We start from the raw sequence: 17,174 nt of genomic DNA, 5'->3' as shown, positions 1-17,174 counted from the left end.
GGTTCCGGTGTCAGTCCCGATCCCGGTCCCGGTGTCAGTCCCGATCCCGGTGTCAGTCCTGAACCCGGTGTCAGTGCCGGTCCCGGTGTCAGTGCCGGTCCCGGTGTCAGTCGCGGTCCCGGTGTCAGTTGCGGTCCCGGTGTCAGTTCCGATTCTGGTGTCAGTCGCGGTCCCGGTATCAGTCCTGAACCCGGTGTCAGTGCCGGTCCCGGTGTCAGTGCCGGTCCCGGTCCCGGTGTCAGTGCCGGTCCCGGTGTCAGTCCCAGTCCCGGTCCCGGTCCCGGTGTCAGTGCCGGTCCCGGTGTCAGTGCCGGTCGCGGCTCCGCCCGCCCCGTCGCTCGCCCGTCCCCACGCCCGTCCCCCTGTGCGGCCCCGCCCCGGCCCCGCCCGCCGCGCTGCCGTTGCCGCGGGGCAGCGCTCGGCATGGCCGCGCTGCGCAGCGCCCCGGCCCCAGCGCCGGCCCCGGCCCGCCCCCCCGCTCCCCGCCCCCCCGCTCCCCGCCGCTCCGCGCCCGCCCCGGGCCGCCCATAAAAGGGGCCCCGCGGCCGCCCGCCCCCGCCCGCCGCTCCGCGCCGCCGCCCGCCGGGCGCCCCGGCCATGGCCAAGGACCAGCTGAAGCCGCGGTTGTGCCGAATGCTGAAGGGGGAGAGCGGGTACGGCTTCCACCTGCACGGCGAGAAGGGCAAGAACGGGCAGTTCATCCGCAAAGTGGAGCCCGGGTCGCCGGCCGAGGCGGCGGGGCTGCGCGCCGGGGACCGCGTCGTCGAGGTGAACGGGCACAACGTGGAGCAGGAGACGCATCACCAGGTGCGGGCAGGGCAGGCAGCTGATACCCCCCGGGCTGATCACCCGGGCCCCTCTGCCCGGCTCCAGCCTCCCTGGAGTGGTTTTCTCCCAAAATGTCTGTGCTGGAGCATCCTTGGCCCAGCCGCTGCTGCTGGTTGCTGGGGTGGGATGGATGCCCCCCAAAATCCTAGGTCTGGGCTGCAGGGGGGGTTTGCATGGCCGGGGTGCTGAGTTGCCACAAGAACGGTCGTGTGGTGTGGTCTGCCTCGCTGCTGGGGAAAGGATGTTGTAATTGTGTGAAGGTGGGAAAGGTGAAGGTGTTTCAGCTGTGGGCAGGGCACCGTTGGTTATGCAATCCGTGGTGGAAAGGAATGGGGGATACCCAGCTTTATTTCCGGCTCTGCTGTGTGTTTTCTTGGCCACTTTACGCAAACTGCTCCTGCTTATGCAGCCCAGAGTGTTTAAGGATGCCTTAAAATCTCCTGATAAAGCTCTGCAGATGTTCAGCAGTTTGGCTGGCTTAAGTGTGATACAGCTCGTAGGGAAATAATGGCTGTTGTTGGGCCCCGGCTGTGACTGGGGGGGTCCATGTGAGCCATTTCTCAGCTCTAGAACAGAAGCTGCATGCTTCAGGCCGTGTCATTTTCTGCTTATAAAGCTGAAACTTGTGTTAGTTAAACAGTTAAGTTCAAAAAACAAGCAATGAGATTCAGGCTGCTCCTGTCCTAAAGAGCTGTGGAGCCTGGCAGGGGCACAGTGCCGAATGTGCCCGTTTGCCTGATGGCTTGTGGGGTTTAGTGCTTGAGTAACTTAGAACAGATGCTGAGCCCCTGCTGCCAGTGCTTTACTGGGGCAGAGCTGGGGTGTAGCTTGTGGGCCCAGCAGTGTTTTAGGGGATGCAGGTTCATGTAGGTGTGGACGTTGCTGTGCTCAAGGTAAGGCAGAACCTCCCTGGGCATCATGGCAAGCCCAGGTGGCTCCAATGGAGCCTTGTGGACTCCTCTCCATGGGCTTGGTGGGTTTTCATGGCTGACTGAGCCTGTTTTGATGATCTGAGCCAGCTGTGTAAAAGTTAATGTTTGTCTTGAATGTGATTTCAAAACCCTTGAAGGAGGATCCATGTCTTTGGTCTGGCTGGGCAGAAAGGAGGGCTGTGTTCCTGTAAGGAGCTGCTTCGTATTGGGAGCCATCGGAGCTCCCTGCTGAAACTGGGGTGCTGGGGATGGGCGGTAGCGGAGCTGAGGCAGCCAGCTGCGTCTGCGAAATGTACGGGAGTTTTCCAGTAGGTCAAGTGAAATGGGAGAAATTTTCCTGTCTTCCATTTTCTGCTGGCGGAGGCAGGATTCAGCCCTGGCGCTTGCTCCCTGCTGCAGAGCAGGGAATGGGACGGAGTGTCACAGCTGTGCCGTGCTCCTGCTGTGCTGGCGCTAGTGTGTGTGAGCAGGAGCTGCCCCAGGACACCCCTGGGGTCGCTCTTCCTCTTGCCTCAAAACGGTGAGAACCTCTTTCCCGCTCCCTCAACAAAATACCCAGCACTGGATGGGTCAGAGCTGCCAGTTTGCTGTGGCCTCTCCTCCTTGTGCTGCTGAGGTCTCCAACCTTGAATAAGTAACACTTTTCCATGTGCATCCAAAGCTTCGGTGGGACGGAGCCCGCAGCAAACAAGGCCTTGCTGTTTGGGTGTAACTGTGTTTCGAGCTGAAGCTGGCGGCATTTGTGCCTTTGTTTTCTGCTGTTCCCCAGCCTTACCCAAGGAGCGAGGGCAGAGCGTGTTCTCGGGGCGTTCCATGTCTTGGATGCGAAATTGTGTCCTGGCTCCTGGGCTCCCCGCCCGGATGGGCAGCGGGTGCAGAGCGATGGGCTCCTGCCCTCCCGGTCCTTGCTGGGGCTGGCAGCGCCGGGCACGGGCGTCTCTTTCGGAGCAGGAGGGATGAACTGAGCCATTCCCAGTGGCACCATGTGGCTCCTTCCCGGGCAGCTGGTGTTTGGCAAGGGTGGAAGGGCTCTGCTGGGCTGCTGCTGGTGTAGCCGGGGTGAAAGTCTGCTTGGGTGGAGCTGCGGAAATCATGCGGCTGGGACTGGGGCTGAGGAGGTCCTGAGGTGCCAGATGCACAGGGGAGGCTGTGTTGTCTTCAGAACAGCCGCGGGCTCGAGGCTGCGACCATGGCTCGGAAACGGGTAGGGTACCGGGCAGTACCCGGCTGCTGCTTTGCTTCCACCTTGCTGCTCTGTCCCCAGAGCGACTTGCTGCCCAGGGACTTTGTCTCAGAAAGCCCCTTCTGCTCATCCCTGCTCATGGGGAGAGGGCGAGGGACCGCTCTGTGCGCCCCCTCCATCGCTTGCTCCATTGCTTGCTGTGGCTGTTGAGGCTCTTGGCAGCGGGATGAGCCCCAGCACCGCTCCCCACCAGCCGGGGAGCAGCTCCCTGTCCTGCCCAGCCAGCACCACAGCACTTCTGTGGTCATTCTGCATTTTGGTGAGGTGACCCTGCTCCTGGCCAGTGATTAACTGTGCGCCCCAATTGTGGGGTCTGGGGGATGTCGCTGCGCGGGAGCCAGCACGTTTCTCCTGCACGCTGCCCGCCTGCGTGTCCTGCCAGCGCACATTGGCTCCCGGGTCCCCTCGGGAGCGCTGGCCTCGCGCGGGCACTGCCTTGCCCGTATCAGCAGCACCGTCTGACGCAGCATGGAAATAGATCTGAAGGGGAGCAGATGGGTTTTCTGGGGCTTGCTGGAGTAGCGCCCTGCGGGCCGTTCCGGACGGGAGCCCTGGGCACGCTGCTGCCCAACGTGGAGCTGGAGGCTGCAGCAGATTAGTTGGTTCAGGACAAGCAGCCTTGTCTGCAGTCTATAAATTTCTTGCTGGTTGTTTGGTGTTGTGTGTGTGGTGTGTGTTTTTTTTATTTGCGGATACTGGCTCTGACCTTGAGTGGAGCTTGCAGGGGAGTAAATAAATGCTGGCTAATTGCGCATTAGGCTCGTTTGTAGTTTTATAACCTTGGTAGTTGCAGCGTGTTGGCTGCTGTGACCCAGATCAGAGCAGGACCCTGAGAGAAAGCCCAGTGCTACCCTGGGGGTTCCCGCACGCCTGGGGGGGTCACGGGTCTGTGGTCTTCAGGGCCTCCCCATGGCCAGGAATGGCCGCTGGGCAGCATCGCCAGCAATGCCACACATATACCACCCCTCCTCCTCCTCCTGGGGATGAAGGCCTGTGCAGGGGGGTGGTGGCGCGGCAGAGCCAGCCCTCCGTGGTGCTGGCAGAGCCCTGGGCTGGTTTCCCTTGGCCCAGCTCCTGCGCATGTCCCGGATCTGCCCCATTTCCATCACAGCCCACCCCGGTGTGATTTACCGGCCGGGGTCAGCTCCTCCCGGCCCTCCCTGACACCGCCAGCTCCTTTCAGAGCCTCTGCCCGTCCCCGATCCCCACGGAGCTGCCGGGGCAGGACAATGGTCCCCATTCAGCGCTGGGTCCCAGCAGGGACGGGTCCATTTCCCGCTCCCAGCGCTGGGTTCCCTTATCTCCGCTGGCCCCAGCACAGCCTGGGGATCAATGCACAGATCGGGTTGTTCTGTTCATAAATCTGCCTGGGGTGGGGGGGTCACCGGTGTGCTGGTGTGGGGAGCACCCAGCAAAGGCAGCCCAGCCACCAAATGTATGTGTGGGTGCTCAGTGCCTCCCTGTGCACCCCAGATCTCCACCCTGCCCTGGGTGTGGGGGAAGAAGGACACCCCAGATCAAGGAGATGAGGGTGTGCAAGATGGTTTGCTTGGAGGGACAGGCTGTGTTGTCCCTCTAAGGGACAAAACCAGGCAGTGAGGTTTCTGATGCTCTGGGGGGGCAATGAGCAGCCTCTGTGACAGCTCCTGTCTGAGCAGAGCAGGTGATCCTGGGGGGTCTGTGCAGCTGCCCTGGGCAGAGCCAGGGTGGGAAGAGCCACCACCGGGGCTGCAGGCAACAGGCACTTCATGCTGGGCACCCCCAAAGCCACACTCTGCCCTTCTCCCCATCACCGATGGCTGGAAGTGACAGCAAACTTGCACCCTGCAGCAAGGTGGAAGCTGCAGGAGAGCGGGGAGGACTGACGGTGCTCGGATCCAGCTCTTGCCACAGCCGGGAGGTCCCTGCGCTTCTGCTCAGTTGTTTTCTTTTTTCCTCCTTTCCAGGTTGTGCAGCGCATCAAAGCTGTGGAGTCAGAGACGCGCTTGCTGGTAGTGGACAAGGAGACGGACGAGTACCTGTGCAGCCTGCGCCTGACGTGCACGGAGGAGATGGTGCACGGTGGGATCCTGCTCAACTCTGGCCTCTCGCCTGCCAAGTCGCTGGGCAGCGACAATGGGGAGGTCTGGAAGCCGCAGCTGGACCTGAGCGGGGACAGCCTCCCGCGGCACTCACACAGCTTCTCCTCGCATGGCAGCAGGAAGGTGAGGAGGGGGGGCTGCCGGGTGCAGAGTGGGGACTGGGAGCAGCTCCCTCTGCAAGCACGGTGCTTCCCATCGGCGAAAAACCTTCTGTATGTGGCTGTCAGCTCTGGGGACCCCGCTGTGTCCTGAAGCAGGGGACAAGCTGCCTCTTGGCATCATTTTCTCTTGCAGCCTCAGCTGCTCCCTCCCCTCCTGTGCTCCTCGAGGGTCTCCTGGGCTCTGGGACCTGCTGGGCGTTGGGACAGAGCGGGTGGCAGGGGGTCATCAGCCCTGGGATGGGTGACCCAGCTTGAATCTCACTCCCTACACGGACCAGGGATGCGGCGAAGCTGGAGCTCATGCATGAGCTTCTCTCTCCTCCAATTATTTGCAGGAGGGAAGAAATGTCTGAGGTGACTGTGTTATCAGCTTTTTTGCTTAAATAGGAAGGAAATTAGCTCTTTTTCAAGTGGCCTGGGTCTGGACTGCCATTCTGCAGTAAGTGCCTTTTATTGGTAAACTCCTTTCCAAAAAGGAAAGAATTTGGGGTGGAAAAGGTCCGATTTCCACGGCTGCCTCGCTGCTGGGCTGGCGGGGACGGGGCAGCCTCGGCTCCGCAGATTGCGGCTTCGGCCCTGGTGCTGCCCTGGCCGGGCTGGGAACGTGCGTGTCGCGTGGCCGAGCTGGTGACTGTCACCCCTCTGCAGCCGTCTGTCCCCTTCCCTCCCATCAGAGGTGAGTTGGTGGCTGGACACTGTCCCCAAAATGGCTGTGGGGCTGCCAGGAGGACACAGGTGGGAAAGTGGGGGAAGCTTCGTGTCCTCAGGAGCCCCCACAGCGTCATGGCTGAAGGAATTCCCTGCGCTGATAAGGGCCGGTGCTGGTGCAAGGCAGGAGGCAGCTCCAGTGATAAGGAGGGGGTCTCACCCTGGTCCTTCCTCCAGAGCCGTTTGGCATCTTGCAGAGGTTTTGCTGCCCTGGGAGGAGCCCCCATTCCTGGGGCTGGCAGGGGCAGGCTTGGAGGCAGCGCCTGTGTTGGGTTTTTGTTTTGTTTTTTGCTTCTTTCTTCACTTGTTGCATGATTTGGAGTTGTTTGAAGGTCTGTGTGATGATGGTGTTTCCCATGGGGGTTGGTCCCGTGGGGGGCTGGTGACCCCCAGGACAGCTGGTGGGAGAGGAGCCGTTCCGGGGGGCAGCTGGGCACGGCTGGGGGGCGGCTTTCCCAGCTGGGGATTTCCTCTCCTGACTCCGTCGGTTTGCTGGGTGCGATCCAACAGTGTGTGCTGACGGGAAGTCAGGCAAGGGGAACAGGACGGTCCTTTCCGGCCTTTGGGTTTCAGCTCCTCCAAGGAGAGGGTGGAACGGGGAGAGCTGGGCTGGGATGCGAGGGGGGAGAAGTGCCCGTGCTCCCCCAGAGGGGCTGGGGGGCTTGGCTGGGGCTTTGCATGGGGTGGCACAACCTGGGGCATTTGGGGCTTGTGCTGGCACTGGTGTTTGGCAGCGCCTGAGCTGGACAAAGGGAGCAGACCCTGGGGATGATGCCCCATGTGCGGGGTTGGGGATGGGGCTGCTGAGCGTGGCAGGTGTTTGCAGAGGCTCAGGTCAGCGGCTGGTTTGCAGCAGCTCTTTGGAGAGCTGGGTGCTGCTGGCTTTGCTGGCCAAGGTCACTTCTCTGTGCCAGGCCTTGTGAGCGACCCTGCGGCAAGGTCAAGGGTGGCCGGAGCAGCAGGACTTGCTCCCGTGCCTTTGCGGTCCTGCTCGCTTCAAGGCAGTAAAACCTGCTCTGGGTCTGGGCGATGTGGCTGTCCCCGTGTCCCAGGTGGCTGGAGGCTGGGGGGCAGTGGTGCACCCCGGTTCCTGCAGTGCTCAGCCCCCGGCGCTGTGTCCCTCCGTGGGGCAGCTCCGGCCTGACCCTCGTCCTGCAGATCACTGGGGACCGTGTTGTGCAGCTCCTGAGCCCTGGGGGGCTGCTCGGGGGATTTGTGTCCCTGCAGTGGGGCTGCGACAGCTGGGGGCCAGTCGGAGACATGTCCCCAGCCAGACTTGGGGCTTTTGTGTAGCTTCCCTGGAGGAGTTTAGTGAGGGAGGGGAAAAGGCAGGTCCTTCCTCCTGCAGACCTGTGGTCCCAACCTGCCCCTGTGGGAACTGGGGCTGATGCTCTGGGCTGTTCCCAGGGAGCAGCATTTTTTTTAATGTAAAAGCTGCACTTTTCCTTGATTTGAGGCCGGGTTGTTCAGTGCGGCCCGAAGCAATGAAAACTGAAACAAAGAAGAGGGAAATCTGGCACCCGGGGTGGCCGTAGTGGTGGGCAGCGAGGAGGTGATGCTGCAGGCAGGGTGGGCGCAGCCCTGCCAGCCCCCCTGTGCTGTCCTGTCTTATTTTGGAAGAGGAGCGACGTCCCCAGAGAGCTCTCGTGGATGGGGAGGTCACCACGCACCCCCGGCAGAGACCTGGCGTCCAGGACCTCGTGCTCCGGGAGCCACGGTGACGCCATGAATAATTCAGCACGTATTTAAAATCAGGCTGGCTGCCGTCCCCGCTGCCGTCCCCGCTGCCGTCCCCGCTGCCGTCCCCGCTGCCGTCCCCGCTGCCCTGGGCACCTGTGTCCGTCCTGGCTGTGGTGACACGCGGTGACACGGGGAGCAGGGTCTGCCTGGCCCTGTCCCGCAGCGCTGCGCCCAGCTCTGGTGCTGGAGGGGTTTGCTTTCTCGCTGCCTGCCCCTCGCTGGGTCCCTGGGGAGGGGGCACAGCAGAGCACATGTCCCCATGCCATGGACTCCTGTCCCAAACACGCTGCGGTGGCCACCAAGCTGTTTGCTGCTTTTCCCTGGGGCTCTGGCTCTGCCCGGCGTGGAGTCCCCGGGGGTTTGGGAGTCCGGGGGGTGTCGGGGCTGCACCGGGTGCTTTTATTGCAAAGGTGCCTTTGGGACAATGGTGTGAGCTGGTGGTGGCTGTTAATTAAATGGTGTAAAAAGGCAGGTGTGCTGCTGGGCTGGTGCTGAGTGGTGCTGCTGACCATCCTGGAGGGGTTGGTGGTTGTGTTGCAGGCAGCAGCTGCACCTCGGCTGCCCCTATAGCACGGTGGGGGGGATGTGCTGTTACTGGGAGCCCAGTTACAGCTGCGCAGGGTTCTGAAGCATGTCAGGGTGTCCTTGGGACTTGCTGCCTCGCTGCTTTCTCCAGGTGTGTTTGTAGGAGAAACAGGAACAGTAAAGCTGCTGAGATGTGCTGGGGGGGACGCGGTTCCCCATCGCTGCTGCGGTCACAGCAAAGCACGACTGGGGGGCGTGGGTGTGCAAAGGGACCGTGACAACCAGCATTTATCTCTTGGAAAACAAACCCACCTCTTGTTTGGTAGCTCCTGGATTCAAGCAGCCTGTTTGGGTCCAGAAACTTTAATGATGGGGAATTAGTGACAGGTGGTTAATCAGCCCCTGCTCAGGGAGGGACAGTGTCATGTTAGTGTTGCTGCTGGCAAGAGCTGCAAACAGCAGGAGGACGAGTGTCTCTCTGCCGACACGGGGGATGTGACCGGCTCCTTGTGACAGCGAGCAGGCGTTGAGCCTCCTGCGTGTCACAGCTCGTGCTCGAGAGGAGCTGGTGTGTTGTGGAGGAGGATGGACGAGCACCTGGGTGCCTGTCAGACACGCAGGTGTGGGGCCAGCACTGACACTGAGGCAATAAATATTTACGCTTCTGTTTGGGTCAGGAATAAGAACTTTTTCTATTGCAAATAAAACTCTGAGTTGCAACACGTTCAGCCTCCAGCCTTCTGCTGGAGTGCTGGAAGGGGGAGTAACTAGGGACAGATGTTTTTGGAGAACTTTGCCAACTTATTTGAGGCCCCAAAATTAGGGCTTGTAGAATAACCACTAAGATGTAATAAAACCTAACATGAGCAAAGATGTCTGTAGTAATTATGTGATTAAAAAACAACAACAAAAAAAGTAACAGCAGGGTTTAAATTTAAGCACTTCCCTGCAGCATCCTGTGCTCCCCGGGCTCAGACCTGTGAGGGCGTGACTGGGGGGACAGCAAGGCTCATCCCTGATACAACCTGGATGGGCTTCTTGCTGTGCAGGGAGACGTTGGGGAATCTCTCCAGCACAGAGCCCCGGCAGCTGCGTCCCCACGATGTCCCATGCCCTTCCCGCAGCAGCTGTTTTTGTGGACGCAGCTCCGGGGCTGGAAGGGCAAAGCCAAAAGGAAGCCTCATGCATGCACTGTTAGGGCAGGGATGCGTTGCTGCGTGTGCTCTCTGTTTTTCTGCTTCAAAAACACTTTGTAAAGCAGTTTCTGCACCTGCAGTGTGGAGCCACACTGGAGCTCGGGCTGCTGCTCTGCTGGGGATGGGAGAGGGCAGGAGGTGGGAGTGCAGCTCCTGCATCCCTGCTGGGGAATCACAGAACCGTTTGGGTTGAAGGGCCCACCCCAGTGCCCCCCTGCCATGAGCAGGGACATCTGCACCAGCTCAGGTTGCTCAGAGCCCCGTCCAGCCTGGCCTGGGATGTCTCCAGGGATGGTTCACCCACCACCTCTCTGGGAACCTGGGCCAGGCTCTCACCACCCTCAGGGCCAACAATTTCTTCATGTTCCTGAATCTCCCCTCTTTTAATTTAAAACCATAACCCCTTGCCCTATCGTGACAAGGAAGGGGGAGGTGAGATGCCTGTGGGGAGCCGGGAAGCAGGACAGTGGGGCCGGAGTCCCCTGTCCCCCTGCAAAGGACAGCATTGCAGCAGGTACTGGGGTACATGGGGATGGTAACAGGTCTGGTTACTGCTGGAGCTCAGCGAAGCTGGGCTTGCTTTTGGGATTAGTGCTTCAATCCCATCCCGGAGGCAGTGGAGCGGCGGGGCAGCCGCCGGCCCCGTGCCAGCACTGACCCTGCTGCATTATTGATGGCGCCGGGCTCACCGGCATCGTGTGTCACGGGCCGGGCAGAGCTGCTGCGGGTGGGCTCTGGAGCAGCTCCAGCTCACAGCATCTTGGGGATGGAGATTAGGACACATGGCAGCTGGAGGTGGCCTTTCTGGGGACAGTGGCAGGATGCTTTCCCCATGCCTGAAGCTGTGCTGCACCATGAGCATGCTCAGAGGAGCATGGAGAGTTTTGCTTTTTGGGAGCCTTTCCTGTGCATGCAGCAATAGGATAAAAATAACTGATTTTTTTTTTTTTAGACCATTGGTCTCTATTGGTGCATGGTTAGAAGGAGCAGGATGAGACCTCTTCTTGCAGAGCCCCCTTTGTGTGAGCGTTGGGTTGTTTCAGGAGCCGGTTGTGATTCCGTCCCCCGCAGTGTGTTGGGAGCAGTGGGGTCTGCGCTGCGGGGGGCTCTGCATCCTGGAGCATTGCAGGTCCCTTCGCAGGGACCAAGGCAGCCCCAGCCTCATTCCCCACACAGTCCCACCTGCTTGCCCCTCGCACATCAGCAATCTGCTAACTTCGGAGTTTTGCTCATTGGGTTTTGTTATCAGTTTGGGGCTGGCATTGCAGTGCTGCTGTTTGCCGGAGCCTGTGGGGAGCAGCGTGTGGTGGGTGTTGCTGCAGGTATGAGGTGGGACATTTACCCACAGTAAAGAGAACTGTGTTACTGGCCGTGCTGGAGTGTGGCGGGGTCAGCCCTGACCCCCCGACCCTCGCATCCTGCACAGCATCCTCTTGGTGCTGTGGGGCGGGGGTTTGGATGCAAAGCGCTCCTTTTCACGTGGACCAGGGGTGCATCCTGTCACCCAAAATGCTGCAGGGACGGAGGGAGGGGGCTGAGCAGGCATCTCCAGCTCTCCTGCCCGGGCTTGGTGTGGGTCCCGCAGAGGGGCTGGGCTGGGGGGTTATTTCTGTGCCGGAGCAGTGCAGGAAGCTCCTCCCGGGGAGGAGAGCATCCACCCCGCGGCAGAAACTTCCTCCACTGCGATATTTTTAGTGAAACACAAAGCGAGTGGAAGGGAGCGGGAGGCAGGAGGCAGATTAGCATCGGGAGGAGCTGCGCCCTGCCAGGAGCCTTTGTTCCTGGGGCCATGCGCTCCCAAGGGACACCTGGTCCTGCGAGGGGACAGTGGGGTCACCCTGGGACCTGCCACCGCCCTGGGAGAGGGGCAGGAGCGCAGGGGGTGTTTGCATCCCAGCCATTGCCTGGCTGCAGAGCGGTGACACTGCCGACACCGAGAGGTGCTGCGTGTGGTCCAGCCGGTTGTGTTCCCTTCTGCATCCTTGAGAAACCCAAAGCTTTCCTTCAAAATGATTTGAAAACTGATATGAAATGGGAGCTGTTCAAAATGCAGCTCGCCCCGTGGCAGCCGGTCCTGGCCCCCTCTGCTCGCAGGGATGCGCTCAAGCAGCTTGCTTTAATAACAGCCCTGCTTACGAGCGGGCTCCTTGCCAGCTGGTTAATGCTTCTCTTCAATAGTAAAAAAATATTAAGTGGTTTCAAATAAATTAAAAATCTTCTGGCAGAACCTGGGCTGTCGGCATGTGCCCTGGCAGCTGCATGGCGCCTCTGCTGTGACTTTGCTCCATCCCTTGGAGCTTCTCTGGGATGGTTGGGCTCATGGTCTCATTGTGGTCGAGGAAACATTAAAACAGCATTGGATTTTTTTTTTTTACAGTCTCCATTTATTCCCAAGACCCAAATGAGTTGTGTAGGAGGGGGCACACCACATGTTTCCAGCTCTCTTTGTGCAGGACTGTCCCTGGTGCCACTGTGCAGTGCGGCAGGATAAAACCTCCCTGTGTGATGGACACCAGACCTGGCGATGCTGTGCGTTGGGGTGAATCCCACCTACCCCTGGTTTAAAGAGGACTCAAAGAGCTCCTTATCCATGATGCAACATCCCTTTGCTGATTGCAGCCCTAACAGCACGCAACTGCAATGTGGTGGCCATGGCATCCCCTCTGTGCTTCATTCCTCCCTTCAGACTGAGGCTGTGAGGTGCAGTGATTTACCCAGCACTACAGACAACTTGGTGGATAAATTAAGGTCTGAATCGAGCAGTTTTGGTGCCTGGTCCTTGTCTCTGTTGCTGGATATAGAGATTCTACAGGCAGTGATCTTGGGAGGCTGCAGGTTGGGATACAAGAGAGAAGATTAAACTCATAATCGGCAAAGGGTTTCTCCAGATCCATGGGTCTCTATAAATAAGGAATTAAGACTCAAGTTGTCGACATAATTATTTCTGGTGAGATCTGTATCATAATTTAATTTCATTACAGCTTTTGCCTGGACTTCTGAGTGTTTTGGTTCCACTGCTGTGTACATTTAAACCGCAGCCAGCCTTGGAGCTGGATTTTGTTGGCTAAACGTCCCACTAAAGCCTCATGAGAGTTTGTTACCAGGTGGAATAAGCCAGTGGTGGATGTTTGTTAGTGGTGAGTCTGTGAGAGCCGAATTGAAAAGTAGTTTTATGAGCAAGGGGAAGGTGAGAGAGACGATTCCCTATAGGTACCACAGTGGTGTGTGGGGCTGCTTCGTGGGCATCTCAAGCTGTGACTGCCTGGCAGCGGGTCTGTCCCCCAGTGGGTGCCCAGCCTGGGCAGACCCGTCCCCATGGCCAGGGATGCTTGGGGAGGGGGCGGGACGGGGAGAAGCGGTGGGTTGGCGTTGGGACATGGTCCTGGGCGCCTCCGTTGCTGAGTGACGTGGGGCTGGGACCCTGGCCTGATGTGATTAAACCCTCTTAGGGACTTACAGGGACTAATCCCCTTAAAGAAACGAGCAGCACAAAAGGCGGCAGGAGGGCTGATCCCTCCATCCTGCCTCGGCGGGCTGAGCTCCCACCCCGGCTGTGCTCTCCCTGCAGCCCGTGGGGACATGGCCATGCCACCAGCTGGAGCAGTGTCCCCTGCGGTGTGTCACTGCCGTGGGGCTGGTCCCCAGTGGCTCGTCCCAAGCCACCGTGGCCGGTGCGGGGCTGGCTCACTCACAACAGGCTGACGGTTCCTCCTGAGGGGTCAAAGGCCGTCCCAGGTAAATCAGTTAATTCTGGCCCTGCGGTTGTTCATGGTTAGCAGGATTTAATTAAGACAAGCCCTAATTAGTTTTAAGCGGGGTGAATAGTCTGCCTTCCCTGGGGGAGTTCCCTGCTCTAGGCTGGTGGCTGTTAATGAGCACAGGGTTCCTGCTGGCACCGGGGACTGAGTCTGTCCCAGGGATGGGAGACCCCACGTTGTGCTGGGGAGGTGCTTGGGGCAGCCCAATATCACAGAATAGTTTGGGTTCAACGGGACCTTCAAACATGGGGATAAATTCAAATACGGGGATAAAAATTGCCTCGTGCCGCTCCTTGAAGCGGCTGCTGGGTTTCGTTGGGCACTCGGATCCGTCTCTTGATTTTGCGAGCTCTGTGCTGGGCCAGCTGTTTTCCCTGTGGTTTTCTGGTCTCCTCAGCCTTTCGTGGATCACAGCGTGTTCAGAGCCCCGCAGCCAATACCAGCGTGTCGGCAGGACCACGCACCCGCCTGCGCCCAGCGTTTATCAGCGGGAGCAGCCGGAGCCTGGCGCTGGCCCCGGCGTTATCGCAGCAGATCTGCTCTGCATCGGAAACGCACTTTGCCCTGGAGCACCCGCTGCTGCGTGGGGCTTTGGCAGAGCTGCCCCCGAACCCCCTTATCTGCCCCAGCACGGGGGTGCTGCGCGGCTCCGCTGGAGATAAACACCAGCCCCTCGCCTGAGGAGCAACCCGGGAGGGCGCTCAGCTCCTTGCAGCCTTTGGCAGGCAAGGGCCATCTCCTGTGGTCTTATTTTTAAGCAGCTGGGTTTAAAATGTCATTTTTTTTGAGCTGAGCATGGCAGTGGTACGGGCTGAGTGGTGAGCCCTGGTGTTCCCCGATTGCACCGGGTCTGGGTGTGATCCCGTGTTTTCCAGCGGCGCTGTGGGACGGAGCTGGCAGCAGCGTTTTGCAAGGGTTGAGTTGTGTGGGGGAGGCTGAGAGCCCCGGGCAGAGCTGTGGGCTTTGGGTGCTGCAACCAGATCAGCTCCACAAGCAGATTTTGTGCAAAAGCTTTGAGTTGTGGGTTTTGGGGAGGAGGGGGTAGCTTGCATGTCAAGCCAAGAGTGGGGAATGAGGCCCCTCACTCCTTCTGCTTTCTGGAAAATTGCACCCCTGGATATTTTACTGCAGGATTTTTAAATACACAAGGCCTTACGTTTGGTTAACCCTAAGTGCGGGTGCCACAGTGCTGGCTTTGCTTTCATTATAAGGAATGCAGAGGATGTTTGGAGCCCTCCCCCTGCCCCATTTCCTCCAGCAACCGGTGCTGCCCAGCCAAGACAAATATTGGTGGTAAACTATTGAACTTCCCTGGTCCCGATGCTCCCGGGCGCTCACAGAGCAGCGCCTGTTCTCCCCAGATCCCAGGGCAGGGGCCGGGCTGGGGAGGCACAGATGTGTCCCCGAGCTGGGGACAAGCTGGAGGCAGCAAAATGTGGCGGTGGGAGCTGGAAGGTGTGCGGTGAGCGTGCGGCGAGTTTTGCAGAGCTGCAGCACCCAGGGCTGCACCCAGCTCATCCATCCCAACCCGTGCATGGGGTGAGCTTGCTGGTGGAGCTGGGGGGACAGTCAGCCCCAGAGGGCCAGTGCTGTGGCTTGCGTGGTCCCTGTCCCACCCTGCACGTGCGTTATTTGGCTCTGAAAATCTGGACGTAGCACCCATACCTTTTCCTCCAGGGCCAGGGGAGGCTGCGGGCGCTCTGGGCAGGACCAGGAGCTGCACCAGGCATTGGAACGGGCTGCCCAGGGCAGTGCTGGAGTCACCATCGCTGGAGGGGTTGGACAGACAGAGATGAAGTTCTCAGGGACATGGGGTGGTGCCAGCGGTGGGTTATGGTTGGACTCAATCTTGAGGGTCTCTTCCAACAAAAAAGATTGTGATCCTTGCATGCCCACGGTGCAGACTGTGGGCTTCCCCATCCTATGTTGGACACCCTGGCAAGCAGCTGCCTTTCTGCAGGGTTGCAGGTTATTTGTTGACCTGCTGGGGACTACACCCCGTCCCTAAAACTGGGCTTTCAGGGCAGCTCTCAGAGGGTTTGGGCAGGTTGGTGCTGGCCTCTGTAGGTCGCTGTGGGATGTGGAGTTTGGTACGTGGTCCCACAGTGGTGTCCCCCAGCCCTGGCACAGGTGTGGCTGTGCAGCCTGTGGGGTGACAGCCCCGAGTTCAGAGCCTGAGCAACCTCAACCCTTGGGAAAAAATCTCTCTTGCTCTGGGTGTGCGGCTGCGAGGGCCCCAGCTGTCCCGGGGTGCTCCCTGGGGAGGGAGCGCTGTGCCTTGGCATGTCACACCAGTGTCCCCGCATCTCCCGGGGGATTTCCCTTGTCATCGGTGCTGCCAAGCTTGTCACCGTGGGAGCACAAAGCTGGTAGGACTGGATTCCTGCTGATGACCCGGGGTTATTAAAGGTAGTGAATGATGCTGGCGTTAAAGAACGATTGGTGATTGCTCAAGGCTTGGCCTGGGTGAGCAGCTGAGACTGCAGTGTGGGCTGACATGCCGTGGGCAGCTGTTCCGCGGCGCACAAGCTGGTGCGTGGGATGTGCTTTGGGTCCTGGCCTGCGTGGGAGGCTCTGTTTGGGATCCACCGCCTGTCCTTGGAGCGGTGCTGAGGGCGTTGAGATGTGCTGCTGTGGCTGGCAGCTGTGCCCCCAATTTTGGGTGTCTCGGAGCAGGACCTGGGGCTGAGCTCCCCGCTGCAGCACGGCTGATGGGGGAAGCTCGTTCCCAGCATCTCCCGCTGCCTTCCCATGGCCGCAGCGATCCCTCCCCTCACCCCAGGGGGCTCATGGCCAGCGTGGGAAGGACTTTTCCCCCTGTTCCAGCAGCTCGAGCTGTGATTTGAGCCCTGTGCAGAGCGACCAATGCTCTTTGCCTCCTTTCTTTCCCACCCCCTGGAAAACAGATCCCCCTGGATCTGGTGAGATCCCTTTGCCTCCAGAATGGAGATCCCATGTTTCTCCTCTTGGACAAATCCCAGCCTGCCCGGACCCACGCTGCTGCCCCATGCCCTGGAGCCGATCCCCCTGGAGCAGCAGAGGTCGCCGGCATCCCGGCTGCGTGTTCCCTTGGCAGATAGTGCTGGAAAAGTTGTCTTTTTTTTAAAGAAAACACATGCACGTGGCGGCTCTGGTCTCCTCCATCCTCCCTCCCTCCGTGTCTCTCCCAGGGCTGGGCCAGCTGGTCCCGGCTCCCGGCCAAGCCTGAGCTGCTGCTCCTGCTCCAGCCCTGCTCAAACACCAGCAAACAGGGGGAAAGAAAAAGCTTGTGGCTGAGAAGTTCTCCAGCTGTGGGGTTGCTGAGGAATGGCAGGGACAGCTCGGCTGGAGACATTGAATTTTTTTTTGTTTGTTTGTTTGTGTGGTGGTGTTTTTTTGGTGTTTTTTTTTTTTTTTGGACTCGATGATCCTTGTGGGTCCCTTCCAACTCAGGACATTTTATGATTCTTTGATCGCTGCTGGGGGGATCAGACAGACCCCGCAGGGCTGGACTGCGTCCCCGCACCAGTGAGGTGCCTGTTGGGGACCCTCGCAGGGGCCCATGGTCCTCACGGGGACATGGCCCTGTTGCAGCCCCCTTTCTGAGAGGCTCCTTTGTGCCCAGGGATTTTGGTAATGCTGGAGCTGCCATGCGGTGCTGAGGATTTTGGAGAGGGGCAAATCCAGGCTTACCCCCTCGCCCAGGGCAGCAGTAGCGAAGGTCGTGCTCTGATTTCTTTGGCAGCAAATTGCTTATAGGTGAAACACTGAGAGGCTGCAAATGCAATGTTCATCCCGTCACCCTGCTGCGGTGCGGGGCGCCCGGGGGTGGGAGCTGTGCTGTCCCGTGGGGCAGCCCAGCCTGGCAGGGACTGTCACCGCGGGCTGGACACCAGCGCCCTCCCCACCCTTCGCATCCTTCCTGCCCTTGTTTTCTCCTGCCCGGCAGTTTCTTGGGATAATAACCTTTTGTCGTGTCTGGGGCTCTGCGCAGGGTGCTGGCACGGCCGCCCCGTGGGGTTT

At 59.6% G+C, this 17,174-nt stretch overlaps 1 protein-coding gene across 1 annotated transcript in view; it reads left to right on the top strand.

Moving 5' to 3' along the window:
• Positions 1 to 569: 569 nt before the first annotated feature.
• NHERF2 (NHERF family PDZ scaffold protein 2) overlaps positions 570 to 17,174 on the top strand; it is a 34,701-nt gene continuing 18,096 nt past the window's right edge. The window contains exons 1-2 of the mRNA XM_065644884.1: positions 570 to 807; positions 4,950 to 5,207. Coding sequence (XP_065500956.1) covers positions 598 to 807; positions 4,950 to 5,207 — 468 coding nt within the window. The 5' untranslated portion in view covers positions 570 to 597. The remainder of the gene's footprint in view (positions 808 to 4,949; positions 5,208 to 17,174) is intronic.

The sequence above is a fragment of the Caloenas nicobarica genome, chromosome 14 (genome assembly GCF_036013445.1).
Source record: "Caloenas nicobarica isolate bCalNic1 chromosome 14, bCalNic1.hap1, whole genome shotgun sequence".
NCBI classification, from domain to species: Eukaryota; Metazoa; Chordata; class Aves; order Columbiformes; family Columbidae; genus Caloenas; species Caloenas nicobarica.
The sequence above is the reverse complement of the archived record's forward strand: the minus strand, read 5'-3'. Positions and strand labels throughout refer to the sequence as shown.